Source organism: Zosterops lateralis (assembly GCF_965231275.1).
Source record: "Zosterops lateralis genome assembly, chromosome: 3".
NCBI classification, from domain to species: domain Eukaryota; kingdom Metazoa; phylum Chordata; class Aves; order Passeriformes; family Zosteropidae; genus Zosterops; species Zosterops lateralis.
The window spans coordinates 106,695,002-106,713,047 of NC_139764.1; the positions used below are offsets into that span (position 1 = coordinate 106,695,002).

At 37.0% G+C, this 18,046-nt stretch overlaps 1 protein-coding gene across 2 annotated transcripts in view; it reads right to left on the reverse strand.

Moving 5' to 3' along the window:
- Positions 1-18,046, reverse strand: part of ATAD2B (ATPase family AAA domain containing 2B) — a gene marked incomplete at its 5' end in the record, with an annotated part of 75,110 nt that overhangs the window by 16,790 nt on the left and 40,274 nt on the right. The window contains 8 exons of one of the 2 annotated variants that reach the window (XM_083857516.1): positions 3,179-3,316; positions 7,292-7,414; positions 10,562-10,721; positions 13,229-13,410; positions 13,720-13,855; positions 14,508-14,693; positions 15,365-15,551; positions 17,473-17,605. In XM_083857516.1, the coding sequence (XP_083713642.1) occupies positions 3,179-3,316; positions 7,292-7,414; positions 10,562-10,721; positions 13,229-13,410; positions 13,720-13,855; positions 14,508-14,693; positions 15,365-15,551; positions 17,473-17,605 (1,245 nt within the window). Of the gene's footprint in view, positions 1-3,178; positions 3,317-7,291; positions 7,415-10,561; positions 10,722-13,213; positions 13,411-13,719; positions 13,856-14,507; positions 14,694-15,364; positions 15,552-17,472; positions 17,606-18,046 lie in introns of both variants that reach the window. The other variant, XM_083857515.1, reaches the window with a different exon arrangement.

The window sequence follows — 18,046 nt, forward strand, 5'->3', positions numbered from 1 at the left end:
TGAGCTAACATGTATCTAAACCACTTAATTAAGCAAACACACCAAACTGCACACTGCTGGTGGTTTCCTTTTCCACACAGCTCCATACAAAGGCAAAATAAGACTTTTCTCAGCACTGCCCAGTGACAAGAGGCAATGGGCACAGACTGAAATACGAGACACCCAAAATTCAGGAAAAGAATTTATTATTTGTATCCAAGCACTACAAGAGGTTCCCCAGGCATGACAAAGAGCCCCCATTGTTTGGGATGTCCAGAACTCAACTGGACAAATCCTTGAGCAACCACCTCTAAGGGGAGCCAGACTAGAACATCTCCAGAGGTTCCCTCCAACCACTGTAATTTTGTGATTCTACAATCATAAAACTATTTCAATCAGACTTCTGACATCTGTCCCATTCCAAGTTCCCACCAGAATACTTGCACTTTTCTCAAAATACAGAGTAGATAATGGAAATATTTTATATTGTGGCAGAACTTCTCCAAATAGATTTTCAGCAACTTCTAGCAATTCAATACTTTTAAAACTCATCTATACTGTGAGACACAATTCACACAGCTGTACCTTCAGCAAGGGAAATGGGAGTTGCAGATGAAATGTAACTCAGGAATGTGTATCACCATGCCTTCAAACAGAAAAATTACTTATGCGCCACATTTCCAACAGCCCATTTGGTCTAATCAAATTAACAAAGTATCTAAAATACACCAGAAAAATTAAATGAATCACAAAATAATAGGTAATTAAAAAACTAAATAAAGTTTCATACAAAATATATAACCTCAGAAAACAAACCAACACATAATAATCCAACTCTGACTCTCTACCTTACTAGCCCTGAGCAGGATCCTAAATTTGGCAAGGCTGCAGCACTCTCAGCTGTCCTCTCTGTTTTTAGAGAAGATACTTGACAATAATACCTTTTAGAATTCTCAGGTTTGTCATCTGAATTAACCTTTTTGCAGCTTCTTTCTAAAATATGGTAAAACAAAGCTCCTAAAAAATAGTAATAACTGATAAGGAAAATAATGTTATGATTGGTGATTTTTTCTTTAGATTCCTCTAAGGGAAAACATTAATTCAAATTCAAACAGCAGAAAACATGCAATTATTTTCAGAATTATTGAGAAGTATGGTTTTATCCTGTTTAATTAAAATACATTAATAATTTTTCTTATTACTCTGATTGTGCAATATATTATAGTCTTTAAAAAATACTATTTTGTGACCATAAAAAATTCCACTCTTCCTCTAAAATAATCCCTCTTCAGAAATCCCTTCTCCAAACTTACTTCTTCCATTTAAACAATCACAATCCACAGTTTCATTTTCTGCTATTTGCGCTCCCCACAATCTGCTCAGTTCTGCTCTCACCTTTCTCTAGCTTATCCTCCAAGTATCCTTTAAAGGCCGTTTCTCTTCCTCATTTCTAGTTTCTGCTGAACTGACCACATCAATCTTCAAGAGTGCCCATCTACTACTTGAATCCTTTCTGCAGATTTCTGATTGCTCATCAATTCCTGGTTCTCTCTCTTGATTACCAGATGCATCACATCCCTCCTGGATTAGTTACCTTTCCTAGACTCAGCCTTAAAAGGCAGATTTTCATTTGATCATAGACCCAAACACCCAAACACCACTAAGCCTCAAATTTTCTTGCCTTCCAAGCTAGATCATGAAAATACAAACAGGATCAGTGCCGTAACAGTAACGTTGTTGTTTGCACAGAGACACTGGCAATTTCCTGCAGCTGATGGCTCAAGTTTTCAAACAACTGCTGCTGCCTCCACAACAGAGGGGACGTGAAAGAGGTCCTGGAGCTGCTTTTGGATGTGAGTCACCAGCAAGGGCTGCTCTCCCCCTTCCCAAGGGATGTCCAGCTTGGAGGTCCATAAACCCCACCGTCTGCTGCTCAGCATGCACAGCCAGCAAAGTGCTCTGTAGAGCAGCCAGAGGGAGAATCTCCATCCTGGACTTCATAGGAAATCAAAAAAAATTAATTGGGAATCCCTTCCCTACACTCTCTGTTTTGCATGAGCTGCCAAATGAATAAAGAACAGCTTGGATCCACATCATCAATTTATTATATAACAATTTATTCTAACCATAATTCTGTACAATTGACTTTAATTCCTTTAACGGAAGAAATTACAGCTTCGGGAAATAAAATCATACACCTCTAATTAATTAAACCATTTTACATCAACACTATCATTCATATATAAACAATGTTCATCTCTGGGCAGTTATTGCCATGCCTAGAAAATGATTTCTCATCAAGGAAAAGCACCATGAAGGACAGCACAAAGACCAAAATGAAAATTTTTCCGCTTCAATCAGTTTGCCATCAATCAGCAATAATTGATAATGCTACTGATAATATATTAATAATGGACTCCACATCTTCAGCAGGAGAGCCAGGTGCAACTATCAGTGTATCTCCTATACTCACTTTCTCCCAGAGTCGTTGTTTTCCTTATAATGAAAGTATCTCCTATGTATTTGCCTGTTCTAATCAACTTACCCCTTGGAAATAATTAGGACTGCCTCTGATTACCCAATCACACCTCACAATCCTAGAGATTTTGATCACTTAACTGGATTAATTCAGTAGGCTCCAGGAAGTGCATCTTAACATCCTCCAGTAATGGTTACTGACTGTTGAAAACCACTGCCATAAAGGAAAATACACTTAAATTTGCAATCTCTTTTGTAGCTTTGAGCATGATGTTGAATGTACTGAAGGTAAGAATTCAATGTAGTGCAGGTGAGAGTATTAAGCAGTGTGGAGGTATTTACCTACTAATACACAGAGTAAACAAACCTAAAACCTCATCAAATCACTGGAAAGTGTCTTTATTGGATCTGAGTTGCCTTATACTGAAAACAGTCTTTTACTGTTTTTTACAATAAAACATTTTTTACAACAAAAAATGCGAAATACTCATACTCCATTAGAAAAAAAATTATTCTTTATCACAAAACCAGGAATCCTGCTTTTTTATACCTCTTGGGCAGAAATTTTATGTACTCCTAGAAGGTGTATTTCTTAGTTCCATGTGTTGTTTCATGCCTGAAATTACTTCTGGAAATAATCAGTAAGCAGCAGTAGAGACACATTTTAAAGGCCATTGAAAGGATCTAATTTTGCACAACTATCTTTGCACAAGGTACTTACAAGCACATTTGTTTGCAGAGTTGGGCCACACGGCCATGGTGGGTTTTTGTTTGCTCCGAAATGCCTCTTCAACTCTGGCTTCTGTTTTCCGTACAGTGGAACCATGAGGATTTACCTGTTCTGCTGGCACTGATAAGCCTGCATGCAAAAGACAACCATACCTATTTAAATAAACCAAGCTGCAGGAATCTACTGAATCAAAGAAAAAACTTGGAGCACCATAGTGCAATAGGAATTACCCGGACATTCAAAATAAGGATTTGAATCAAGAATATTTGGTTTCTGCTGACAAAACAGCTTACAGGTTGCATGGTCTTAAACTGTCAGCTCTGATGGATTAGAAAAATGTGACTGTCTCTCACAATCATTGGGTCCCCAAAGATTGACCCTTCTATTCATATTTCCTCTACAAGTAAATTCTTAGTGACCATTTCAATCTTTTCCTTAAACAGATAGTTTTAAAATAAGTGGCAATTTATAATGGCATTGTACGCCATATCAAAAAGAATATCTGAATAAGAACGTTGTATTGTCACTGTGATCTATGTTATGTAAAATGGATCCTTTTCAGAGTCAATCTGAGCTCTTAAATTAAGAAAATGCAATTCTGCTTTTAACAAAAAGTGTGGTTTGCTTCCTGTAATATAACTTCATCTCATAGCTTCTACTGCTTCATAGGTTTTTAATTAAATTCTAAAAAAGCAAACTTTCATATTGGTTAAGCACATTTTAAAGACATAAATTAATATCTGAAGTTTTGTATTTGTGAACTAGAATTTCCTATCCATCCACTAAAATGGTCTTCAAAATGTTATACCATGTCTCCAACAGAAACCAGAACCAAGTGATCAAGACCTGACAAAAAGCTCCAAAACTGATGGATGCAGAAATCAAAAGATTTACACAGAATCTTTCATGTCACAATTAATAATTACAGCATGGGTTTCTAGGTACTTTTACAAAAATTTAAACTGCATCTCAAACATATTTCATTACTCAAAACAATTATCACTTCTACCTCTTTGCTGGTCTTCACAAGTAGTTGCAAATTTCAGTAGTCTAGGATATATAGCTCTTAATTTACCAACTTAAAACTTGCTGTCATTAGGCTTACCATCTTTCGACAATGGCACCTCATTTCACTAACAGAGGAAGAAGAAATTCTAGTTTGACTTCTACATACTGATTTTACTGTACAGTTTATGTGCAGCACTCTTGAGACTGGTCAGTTAGAGTACTAAGTAAAAATAGCAGAGGTGTGGAAAAAAAAAAACCAACAGCACAACCACTCCCCCAAAATCATCAGGAAAATTGTGGAAAAAAAGCCATGCAGAAAATACCTTCCATTTTACAACTACATAAGATTGCTAAGTAACTTGCTAACAAAATTGTGAAGAAAATGGATAAGGAGCTTTTTAGCTTTTTTCATCCCTTGCTCAAAATGCTCTGATACAGGGCACATGTCAAAGTCTGTGATGTACTGTGATTGTCCTGATCTGCTGTCTTGCTGAGGATGTTCTTTAGAGCAAAATGAGAATAACGGCAGAACTGATCAGCATTCACATCCATCCATCACACACTGATCAGTGCCAAGACTCCAGTCCTGAAGTGCGACCATCCAGGTGTTCTGCACTACCAACTCCTGATCCTGTGCTTGCCTTCCAGCGTGAGGCTTCCTCACACCTCAAGAGCTTGAGGTATTTTCCTCTGTTCATAAACAGTTAATCTAACACAGCCTCTTCCACACATTCCAAGTCTCTTGGACTTGCTTTGGTTAGCATTCCTTACTAACCCAGTCAGGGATCTTAGTCTTGCACATTTTACAGCTGGACCAACTGCAGAGCTCAGTTGTCACTGAACCCACCAAGTGTGGTCCAGAAGCACAAACATCTTCAAGCGTCACCTGCAGGTACCTGTGACACTGTAACAGTTTCCATGCCAATGTACTGGATCCACTTTGAATCCTGCCCATTCTTGTCTGTGAGTTGTTTTGTCCCATAAACTGGTGCTGCTCATCATGTACCTGTAACTGAAGGCCTTCTTACCAGCATCTCATAACAATGGTACCTGCTTTTTCTAATTTAACAAGTTCATTGCATGATACCATCACCCTTAATTATGACTTAAGACACTGCCCTTCTTTCAACAGAGTCTGCAGGCTTTGTCCCCAGAAATATCTATTACTGGGCCACTGCCACAAAAAGGAGGGCAAGCATTCCATTTCTTGCAAACTTGCAAGAAAGGACTACAAGCCATAGAGTCATTCTCTGTAACAAAGAGCTCTTACAAACATTTACTTTAACCTTGGAAGCAATAACCTTTAATGGTCATGGGGACTTGGAAAATTAACTGAGCACAGCTCACAGCATGACGTTGCTGCCAGAATTGTGAATATTCTTGTAGTTCTAACAGAAAAGTACAGAGGAGAAATGAAGGCATTATATTAGCTCTGTTTTACAGCCACAGCGAATTACAATTGGTTCATTTATCCACAATTCAAGACACACATTGGAAGCTTGCACAAAATTAGACAAAAACACGGATGACTGAATAGGAAAATACAAAGAATTGTATCTGTTTTAACCTGAAGAAGAGAAAGCCTATAGATACTTGCATAGTTCAAAGAAATTTATTAATAAAGGGTCTTCAATCTACCAACAGAAGTATTTCAAGAATCAGCAGCTGAATGGTAAGACAGCCAATTCAACCTAGAAATCAAATAATGGAGCTTTATACCAAAGCAGGAAACAACTTGCCAAGGTAAAGCTGGAATTATTGAAATCAGTAATCCCTAAATCAGCATGAAATTTTGTCCTAATGTTATAGTTCAGTGATTTTCAACCTTTTTCAACTTTCAAAACTTTAAAACTTTTGGAGGTAGATTCTTTTTATGTAAACAGAGCACGGTTGCCACACCAGGAATATATTTGGACTTTTGATAACTTTCCCTAGTCACCTTAGAAGCTGTACACAGACTTGCAAGGGTTGTTTCTTAATCAAAAAAATCAATACGTTATCTCCAAAACTACACTTGTACACATACCAGGGTGAATTAAAAATCCAGTTTAAAGGCTGTTCTCCCTTATCGTAATTCTTATTATACCATATTACAGGCACTTTCAGAACACAGCTCTGGTTCCACCACATCCACATCAGAAGTTAGCAACCCTAACATGTACTGGATAATCAGGTTCTATAGTACTGTCTGTAACAGCAGGCAACGCATCCTTCTTCTGGGAAAGGATGATGGTGTCTTTATGAGTTCAGCTCACAGAATAGGAAGTAGACAGGTTTTAAGCTCAGTCACTCTTTAACCTGCACTGTCTGAATTTGATATGCATTCTTTATTACAAAATTAAATTTAAATTTTTGTATGAAGATCTGTGAATTCTATCCCATATTTGTACAGAAGCTTTTCTTGTTGCCCTTGTCCCTGGCCAGGTTGAATTCTCCCAGAGCTTTAGCTTTCCTAACCTGATCCCTGGCTGCTTAGTTTCTCTGTAGTTTTCCCAGGTTACCTTTCTCAGTTTCCACTTTCTGCAGGGCTCCCTTTTGTGTTATAGTTTATCCACGATCAACTTGTTCATCCACACAGGCCTCCTGATGTGCTTACCCAACTTCCTCTTTGCTGGGAAACATTCCTCCTGAGCTTGGAGGAGGCAATCCAGCTGTCCTGGGCCCCTCTTCCTTCCAGGGCTACTCTACCAAGTAGATCCCTGAACACGCTGAAGCCTGCTTTCCTGAAGTCCAAGGTACTGAACTTTGCTGTGCACCCTTCTTGCTGCCTTAAGGATCTCAACCCCCTCCACTTCATGGTCAGTGCAGCTCCACTGCTCTTGAGATTCACTTTCCCCATCAGCCCCTCCTTGTTGGTGAGAACGAAGTCCAGCACAGCACCCCTTCTTGCGGCTCCTCTACGACTTGGAGAAGTTGTCCTCTGCTCATTCTAGAAACCTCTTCAATTGCTTCTGCCCTCTGTGTTGTCCCTTCAGTATATACTGGGGTGGTTGAAGCCCCTCACAAGATCCATGGCTTGTGAACATGAGCCCGTTCCTATCTGTCTATAGAGGGTCTCTATATGTGTTATGTTATGATAACTGAAGTTAAACATACCTCTTTTTCTTCTTGCTTCCTTGATTTCTTCACACATCTTATTAAATTCTGGATCCAGTTCAGCAGCAATGATGGCATGAGCAGTGTCCTTCAAAGTACACGCTCTATGTCTAATTATTTTATCTAGAAAACAGGACAGCACATTTTTTTATCAGAATTACAAAAATTCCTCTGCATTTCTATGTTGTTTGTATTGTATAGTACAACACTGATATAAAAAGAAGTAACTGGGAAAAATTAGGGATGTATGAAAATGAATCAATACCACGGAACACTCAAAAATCAAAACCCAGCTATTGAAGAGATACAGGCGTTTTCAGAAGTATAAATTGTTACTTTAATCCACAGTGGCATCTATAAACAAATGCAAACAGTGAATGATGAACACACCAAAATCAACTTGCCATAAGGTGTAGCCAGTTTCCACAGGCAGATCTACACAGTATAATGGAGTGGAGTGCAAAGAGTCCAAAAGTAACAGAATCATCCAGGAATTAATTTACCCACTGGAGTCTAGGAATATTCACAGTTATACTGCCTGCAAAGTCACACAGACATCACCTGCAGCTGTAAGGTAGACCTGCCTCACTTATGCTCCTTCCCTGTTGTTTTTTTCTTTAACCTGAAATTTTTGCCTAATTATTATTTACCAACTGATCAAAAGTGGGCTAAAACACATTATTTTATTCCTTATATTGAATAGCTGTTTCTTATTTTAATTCATTTTAAAAAAACTGGCAAGAAACAAGCCTCGAGTGAGCTATATTTTCAGCCTTATTTGGCGAAGAGGACAAACTGCCCATGCTGGGAGCCTAAAAGCAACTCAGAAAGAAACAGACCAGTTCCCCTACCTTTGAAATGCACAAAACAAATTATTCCACCACTGAAATTTGTAAAGTAAGAATAACTTAATAACTAAGACCATACATGGAGAAAACTGACATCTAGAATGTAGCTTTTCAATGAAACCTATAACACTCATTGTTTGACTTGAGTACAAACATATTTAATTTGCCAATCCATCCATACTGAATTACTTTTTTCAGCTGTTGCAGGTACTTCAACAGTAACCATCAACATTAATGTCTAGAACATATTGTACAACCAGCAGATTTAATCTTTTAATAATCTTTAAAGACAACAATTAAGAATATCACTAAATATTTATTTTGGAATATTTTTAATTCTAGAAAGAACAGGTTTTGCAGCTGGAAAAACTGCTGAGTGAAAGAGACTATCCAGTATCCAGCTCAAAAGAGCCCAACATTTTCTGTCCATTAAATCTACTGAAAACTACTGTCCATTAAATCTACTGAAAGTTGGAAGATTTTGCCCACATATTTGTGAAGCATTATGTTTTATGATGACAAAAAAAACCCACACTGCATTCATTCCAGATGTAATTTTGAGATATTAGAATTCAAAGTTTTGGTCAGATAATAAAGTTTAAGAAGCCCTGACAAAGGAGGAAGGGAGGGGAGAGAAATAAAAAAGAATCAAATGGGGGTGTTTGACTGAACCACTACCTTCCTCTAATCCTGTGCTGGGCAAGACTTTCCCCCAGACACTGCTTCAATAGGCAAACACTCATGTCCAACATACAACGGTTATGTTCTCATGCCTTCAAAAACATTTCCCAGTCAAACAATGGAGCAAGAAAACCCCAACCTGTCTTACTACAGAACCTGTCTGAAATTTTATAGCAAAGTACCAGGAAAAAAATCCCCAAGCAGCCAGTTAGCCAGTTTCTGATATCCAGACTGCAGATAAAATCAGTCAGTCTGGTCCTCCCTTTGCTTTTCCAACTTAACAACAGCTCAAAAGCAGGTGCAGTATGAGTCTTCTGCAAATTCAAGTGTGAAGCAGAGGCAAGCATATATGTCCAGCTTTAAAGAATGTGAACATGTATAGGTTAATATTCATTTAATGAATGCATGGAATGCTTCCTCTGAACAGCCATAATGTGCTGTTTCAGATGTGTTCACACAACAGCCCAAGAAATCCTGCATGCCAGAAGAGCAATACATGTTTTGTTGTTAACAGCAGAGGACAGAACAATTTTTCGTTCCTTCCTCTCCAAAACTGAGCCTAGAAAGAGCCAGATCAATTTCTCCCAGCTCAGTTCTGACAGCAAGGAAAATCAAAATATCCCTAAACAGGTGCTCTTCAGATACACTCTGAATGCCAAGTGCCCATCAAGGGCTTTAATTAATTCACATCAACTGCACATTAGAAGTCCTCAAAAGTGTGTTATCAAGAACAGAAAATAAATGGACTTTTTTAGTTGAAAGAAAATAGTGCATCATAAACTGAAGAAATAAAGTTAATCTTCTACAAATATGAACCGGGTTCAAAAGGCAATGTGAAACAAGTCTGACCAGACTAAACTGTATCTAGTCCACACATGATACACTTGCAAAATGCCTCAGAAAAGTAAAAATTTGAGAAGAATAATACAGAAAAATCAGGATTTAGCCTGCTAAAGCAATTTCACAAGCTTTCATGAAAAACTTTTTAACACATTGGACTCCATTTGTAGATGGACGCTGATCTCCAAGTACCACATATATTAATAGAACTGTACATTAAAAGGGTGCTTTGTGTTGATGCTTTGTTGATGACTCTTGAAGCTGCCAGCTGAAAGGCTTTCTTTTGGCAATGTGCACTGTAAGACAGCTCTAGCAAAGAGCACACAAGATGTTCTTCCCTTAGTTTGGAGCATGAACAGCTTTTACATGCATTTCAGTCTACAAATTCCTTTTTAATTGAAAGTATCCCATCACACTTCGTCAAGACAATACTGTCTAATCTCTCCTAATCAGCTGCAACTGACTTCCTTGCCTGGTGATTTACCCTGTTTTACTTCTATCCCCAGATATGTAGAATTTCTGTATACCAATTTCATGTCTTAAGCTAACATGGAAATACAGCAGACCACTGCCAGATTGTGCAAGGATTCTCTACAGAGCTCTCCAAATTACGGTGGGGTTTTGCTGCATATACAAAGTCTAGATACCAAAAAGCAACTATCAAATTTGAAAGGGAACTACAAAACCTAATTTATTAGAAAACAGCTCTGAATGCTGCAGTGTTCCTGCTCTTCTAATGTCCCCCAGGGCACTCCATGCCTTAGAATATGAAAACACAGACCCTTAGGACTTGTTTATCCTAATTATCACAAAGCATGCAGCTTATCTAAATGCCTGAATAGCAACAGCATATGAGATGAAGTTTCAGGTCTACATGGGCCAAAAAGAAGTAGGTTCTTACCTCCAGGATCTTTGTCTGGATTGTACTCCAAAGCATTGCTGCAGATCAGGTCAATGTCTGTTAGAAAATCCTTGGCTGTTAAGTAGTTGTGTTTATCAATTTTGGTTATTACTGTTGATAGATCCATTGGCTCTTTGATAACCTCAAGGTAATCTGAAACCTATAAACAAACAGCACACAGAAATGACACAGGACCATATGCATTCATATTGAACACTGACAATCATATCTTTTATATTTGGATTCATTCCACATGCTTAGCTCTAAGACATTTACTAAACATTTTGATTTCTAAGCAGACTTATTTTAAAAATGGAAGTTTTATCAGGCTAAAAACACAGGACTTCCAAATCTGCTTTTCCTTCAGAAGCTTGCTTTGATTTATCTTTCCAAATTAATTAAACAGTATTTTTGAGGCAATATACTTGTAAATGTATTTTTCATTTTAGACTGATTTAGTTATAGATTTTTATAGTGCTATAACAATGTCATGGACTAAAAAGGCAAAACCCATCATTCTAACTTGAAGCCCTAGGAAAAATTAGAGAAGCTCTATTTTGTTCACTTTGTAGGTAAAGTTCTCATTAAACTTAACAGCCAAATTATCAGCTTTTAAATACCTTCTATTAAATAGTTTCTTCAATCACTTGTTAAACAAAGAAAAGTCAGGTTTTATTGACTGCAGATGTTAGATTGGCTGTACAGAAGGACAATCTAAAGAAAAAGCCTTGTGTCATGGTTTACTATAAGCTTAGATCGTAACTGGAGATTCAGCAACCGATGGGGGACACTAAAAAGTGTTTAACATAACTCATGATACCACAAGGGTCTCAGCCTTAATGGTCAAATGTATCAGCACAGCAGCTGTAACAAAGTCCACCCAAAAATTTATGAATTTGTTATTTCCTTCACAGAAAAAAAAATTAATGTTTCAGTGGGATTTAGATTAGACAATTAAAAACATTGGCAGCATCTAAAACAGAACTGCATTTTTTTCTTTTGAAATTGTCCACATATGATGGTCACTGCCAAAGCACTTAAGACTTAAATACATATTCAGCCATAATGGCTCTATAAGATTTTTTAATATAGTGCCTGTAGACATATATTACAAAATAAACTAACATTAATGCATTACTTCAGTGGACAGCAATGACTCACCTAATTCCTTAAATACAGACATTGAAATTTATATTGACAAATTAAAATGGCAAAAATTCTCTTTTTGTCTCCCTTTATGGAAACATTATAATATCTGATTCAGAGACTGGAAAGCTAAGCCACAGGCTTCCTTTTCTTGTTAGCAACAGCATCAGAAAATCTTCACTGAAAGCTGTAAATATTGCTGCTGATTTAGTCAGGAAAATCCTTGACTTATCACACAGCAGCATCCTCTGCAATGCAAGTAGGAGTGAAACAAATCTAACATATTTTCTAAGGAAGTAGAGCAGACAAGCTGTTGTAGAAAAAGAAAGGCTAGTCCTGTGCTTAAATGCAGCAGGTGGGACAAAAAAGGATTACATTTTATTTCTGGTGCTGTGATATATTGGCAGGGTTCTGGCAAGTCTTCAAACAACAAATTCACATTTTTATTCTTTTCATCTACAAAAATGGGCAGTTACTTGTTCTTTCTCTATATGCCTATATTCATGTCAGTTTAGAGCACAAATTCTTGACAGAAAGGAACTAACTTCACTACAAGTATGAAGAGTTTCTCCAATAATGGACCTCCCAGTTTCACAAGAAAAATCAAACCAAGTTACTGCTCAGACCATGCTCACACTGTAGGTTGCCACATTAAACAGCTCACCAGGCTTTCAAAAACAGTCAGCTGTGGAACACTATGGAAAGCTCAAATTAAGACAGAACTGCATCACCCCATAAAAGATGCATGTTCCACCCTGCAAGGAATTTACACTCCAAATCTGCTTTTTACAATACTGGGCTTCTGATGTCCCATATTCATCATTTACTGTCTTCCAAAAGAGATGCTTCTCTCTTCAGAAGCAATTAGGAATTTTTTTCAGCTAGTAAGCCTGCAAAGCTTGCAGGGGGCCAGCATCTGATCTCAAAGTCAGACCAAACACCATCCTATTCATACAGCAGCACCTGAAAATAAATTTGCAGATCGAACTGTCTCATCAGTTAGGTGTGTACAGTCCATAATCGACCAGTTAATGCCTTATAATGTGCTACCATCTGTGATTAATGGCATCCACAAGCATTAATGCTGAAATTATGCAACAATACTATTAATGCTGAATGCATTACAGAACACAGATCACTTTCCCAATATTATCATGTTTATGATTACAATGCTGTAAAAGCTTCTATTAAAGAATTATATTTATGGTTTCAAGTATTTCAGAAGCACTGGCAAGGACAGGAGTGTTGGCATTTTAAAATGCTCATTTCATTTATAAAACAGACAGGAATGCACAAGGTTTTTCCAAGGGTCACTGGCAATAGAACGTGTTCCAAATTCTTGCACCACGGACAATGAGGCTATGACTGTACCACCACTAAAAATCAGTATCTTACACCAGAGAGATCATGGATCAAACATCTATTTTTCTGACTAATTTAGCCATTAATTTGAATTATTTTTCTAATATTTTCAACTTCATTGTTTGCACATTACTGAAACAAGACCTCTTCAATATCCACCGGTTTGCTGAAGATGTTAAAGCGTTTGTCTGTGGCCAGCCTCTTGGTGACATCCCTGAGGAACAGGCGCAGCTCCCGCAGGGTGTTCTCCTCCTGGTCCTCCATCCGCTGCTTCTCCGCCTCTGACAGCTCCCGGGCTGGACATGGCAGGGCAAGAGGAAGAACTTCCAGGGCACGAAGAGCTAGGGAAAAGAACAAGAAATCAGACAATGGGAACATCAACAGTACAGTGGCTCTTTGGATTATGCCACGCCAAATGTCATTGTGTCTATTTAATATGCATCGTGGATCTAACAATCACTGCATCCTCGACTCCGCAGCTCTGCAACAACTGTTAACTGTAACTATGAAATTTATTCTGGGCACTGATTAATGCTGTCACATGGTGATTAAACTAACTGTTAATTACCCACACCTTTTTAAAAAGGAAAGTAACATAAAATAAAACATTAGGATCAAATTATTATTGGTTTTACTGTAACTTAGTTTACCAGCCTGTTTCCTTCTTGGTGGGGGCATTGCTGCCTCATCAAGAATTAAGCCTTTGAAAAATCGCAATCTGTCTTCTTCACTTGGTCTTTGAATATAAAAAACCTCTTCATACTGGATTCTGAAAATACATTTCAGCTAAAAAAAAAAAAAAAAAGAACATAAGAAAAATGAGCCCCCACTGAAAAAGACATGAACAATGACCATATTGTAATATTAGTCACAAACTTTTCAAAATCAGGCATAGGACAGGAGATAGTACGCTCTACCTAAAGTTGTGTTTACAGCAAAGGGCAAATAAACATTTGTAATTCTCACTCAATTTTTTATAGTAACAAAACTCTCAGTATCCAATGATCCTAACAATGGCCATTCCTGAAGTACAAGGAGAGTAAAAGGGCAGGAGAAAAAAAAAATCACATAAAATGTTAAGGAACAAAACCAGGAACCCTCTCCCTATCCAGAGCCTCAGAAAATGTAAAGCTCAAGGTCAGGCCTTCAGACTAAATCTGCATTTAATTATAATGGAGTCATTTGTCAAAAAGAACAATTGAGAAAATGAACAATTTTGTCTTCTCAGTAGAGTAGCATGGAGCTTATGAGAATCAGTAATACAGACATACATCCCTCCTTAAGGAAAATTACTAACAATCAATAATTATTACATTTTCTGTCTGACATAGTTTAAATTAAGGTAGAAAGCCACTATGAAACAAAATTATTTTACATGATAAAACATTCAGAAGAGCACAGAACCCCCTAACAATGCCTCCTTCCACAATAAACTTACCTCTTCAGGCAAATCACTAAACATGGACTCAGAGGTAGACAGTAAAAATATAGGTGAGAAAGATGGTATATCTTGCAGCAAAGTTAGGAAAGTAGCTCTCACAGTTTCACTGACAGCTTCCCACCAATCACCAATATGAGGCATGTAAACTATACTTGGTACTGTTCTTCGAGCTTCACGAAAGATCTAATTAAAAAGAAACAGCCGTATTTCAACTAAGGAACTAATTGTTACCATCAGCTGTGAGTAACAAAGTTCTTGCACATTAGAGAATGATTCATGTTTGTGGTATTTTATAGACAAATGTTCCAGCAGAATAGAATTATCTAAAGACTTTCTAAACACAAGTGTTTGTGACTCTTAGCTACAGCATTCAATTCTTTTATGTCAACGTGCCAGGGAGACTACAAAGCAACTACTTTATTTTAAAAATATGTATGTTTTAAAAACTTGCTATGACTGAACAATCAAGATGAAAATCAAACTATTTTGCAATTCATGCAGTATTCACCACAAGCTATTTAGAAATGTAAAACACCTAAAACTAAGCAAATGAACCTAGAACCACAGCACACCAATCTATACACAAGTGAATAAAATGAACATCAGATACTGAATATCCAGATTAGACTTACTTAGCACTAGGTATGTGATGAGGGGGCAGGTCAAAAATGTAATTACATTCACTAGTCACTAGAGAGATTTCCATCACCCTCTAGAGACCTCTCTATTTTAAACAGAAAATAGAAGGAGCCTACAAAACCCTGGACTTTAAGTCACATTCCAACTGGCTGCCTTTACACTGCAGAAAGCTGAATGACATAATTGACTCATTACAAGGGAATCTGAAATATCACCTGTGCACAGGACTCTTCAGGCGTTTTGGCACTGACTGAATAAAGAGCTGGCAGGTCGAGCCTGTGTACGGAGAATTTCTCCAGGGTGTGCAATAGTGCTGGAGCAAGGTGTGATGTCTGACCTGACCCTCGTTCCCCAGAGAGCAGTAATCTCGGTCTGTAAGAGGTTGGCTGGTGATAAGCTGACCTGCGACAGAACAGTTACAACAGTCAATTAACACACCAATGTCATCAATGGATGGATATACAGGAGGTATTCAGGAATCCATAAGACTTTCAGTAATGGGTAATAGCTTCCTATAACAGCCTAAAAATATCAACTAACTTGGCTATCCCTCTATACTACTTCAGGTGCCAATAACTCAAGATTTAGCTTTTCTTTGGTTTCACAACCATTTAATTCAAACTCATCTGTGTGAAGCTATGCATATATTAAATTCATGAGAATTTTCATTATAACCAGTTTATTTAAAACTAATTCCTTGATCATATAAAAAGACTTATTGAACATCCAGTAAAGAGAGCAATTTAATCATTCTAGCTCAGTCCTAGCTACTAACATATCTCTTCAGTAGCCTCAGGAATCCCAGGTCAATCCTTTCATCCCTTAAAGTGCTGCCCAAGATTTTCAAGAACCAATGAACATTATAATAGTTTACTTATTTAAGAAAAAGGACCTGAATTAGGGTTGAATAACATCACTATTCATCGTGTATTTTAGCCTATTCATACACTTTTAATCAGTAGACTTCTGGACAGAAGGAAGACTTCAAAGAAAAACTGCAAAGTTAAACTTATTTTGGGGGTTTTTTTGCTATTGAGAAAGAAACTGTAAGCAATCCATAGAAGGGGTCTGGGGATTTTGTGTTTGTTTCTTTCTTTTGGGTGTTTTTTCCCAATTTTATGGAAAAATGACACACGAAGAAAAACACATTAAGTTTTTCCATTAAAAGTCTTTTCCATTTATAGAAAACTGATTATAAAACAAGAAAGTCTTTAATTAATTTGCATTTTCTCTCATTAAGGCATTTTATCTGCCCATCAATGAATTCAAGCAGTGCAACAAGACTTGCTGGTATTACTTCATATTAAATATTTTGGAACAGCAATGAACACTGCTGACCTTTGGCTTTCAGTTCTGGTGGTGGTGGTTATACACACAACAATCAAAAATGCTCAGAAAACAGACAGAGAGGCTTACATAATTTGCAAAAATAAGCACAGTCCTGAGATTCTTTTATTTAAAGACACACATCCATACAAATATCTATTGTTGTTTTGGGTTTGGCTTCCCCCTCTTCCCAACAAAAGCTTAAATTTGGCATTAGAATACTTAACTATGTCCCTCCAACTCTTTTAACTTTCATCCTTATTTTTAAGCTTAGATATCCATAAATTCTGTTCTGGCATTATTATTTAGCATAAAAATTTTAGCAGTTTTCCACAAGATGGCTCTACTAAACAGTGACACTAATGACCAGTTTTTCTAACTTAATTTTCTTTTTCAGCAAACTCCCTGCAGAAACGACCACATAAAGTAGTCTAAAACTATTCTTAACACAAAACAAAGAAATGTTAATTAGTGTAGCCAGTCCAATTTATACAGGAAACACTCATCCAAATTTCATACATATTTTCTAAATGCCTGTTTTCCTGAAACTTTCCATGAAAAACAATGAAAAAAGCATATTAGAAATGCTGAATACAATAATTATATATGATGCTTCAAAACAGCTGCATACACCAAAACTCAACTGTACTTTGGACCAAGAAAAAGCACACAACCCCTCCAAAATATTCCCACATACATCTCTTCTCAGTTCTTAATCTTTCAATTCAAAGTAGTTTGTTAAAATTCACAATTGCTGTTAGCATCTTTACTCCTAATCTACATTTGCCTATTGAAAAACATTTCTGATTCCAGTGTGTAGGATGTGGCCTTTCCCAAGAACCCCCCACATCCAAAACTCTTATTTGTGCACTTAAGTGTTTCCATCACAGAACCCCACTGCCACCCCAAAGCAAAAAGAACAACTTTTTTAGCTCTCCTGATGTAAGGATCTCCTGGGTTTATCCACTGAATTATATGCATTCAGAGAAACACTCACATTGTAAAATGAAGGTAGGGTTTATGTATAGCAGCTGATGACTGTTTCTTTGGTGATCCTGAGTGACAGCTCGTCTCAAAAATTGATGAAGCATTCTCATCTTCACTATCATCTAATATTAGACTTGGTACATCTGTTCCAAGAGATGTATTAATTAGAACTTTATCACTTCCAAGTACAAGTACAACAAACAAGACAAGCCATTACAATTTTCTTTGTGTCAATTATAACAAATCTTCAAATGGGGAAGAAATTAGTTAAAACTAAGTATCAGCCTTCAGAATAATAAGTACTTATTATTTCAAAAAAACAAAACAAATTAAATACTGTAGAAGTCTAATCATAATTACAATTTAGTTTTTTAAACAATCAAGCTAAATAACTCTTCAAATACAAAAAAGTTTAACTTGTTATGAAATGCTTCCTTTGGGTTTATTTCACAGCTACAGGCTTTTTCAAGGATGAAGCTATAAAATTTGTCATTCCTCAGACTACATAGAATTTTGTAATTATTTATTTGTTCCAAGTGTCCAAATTCTCACAGGTACACTTCTTCCAAAATCATTCTCAGCAT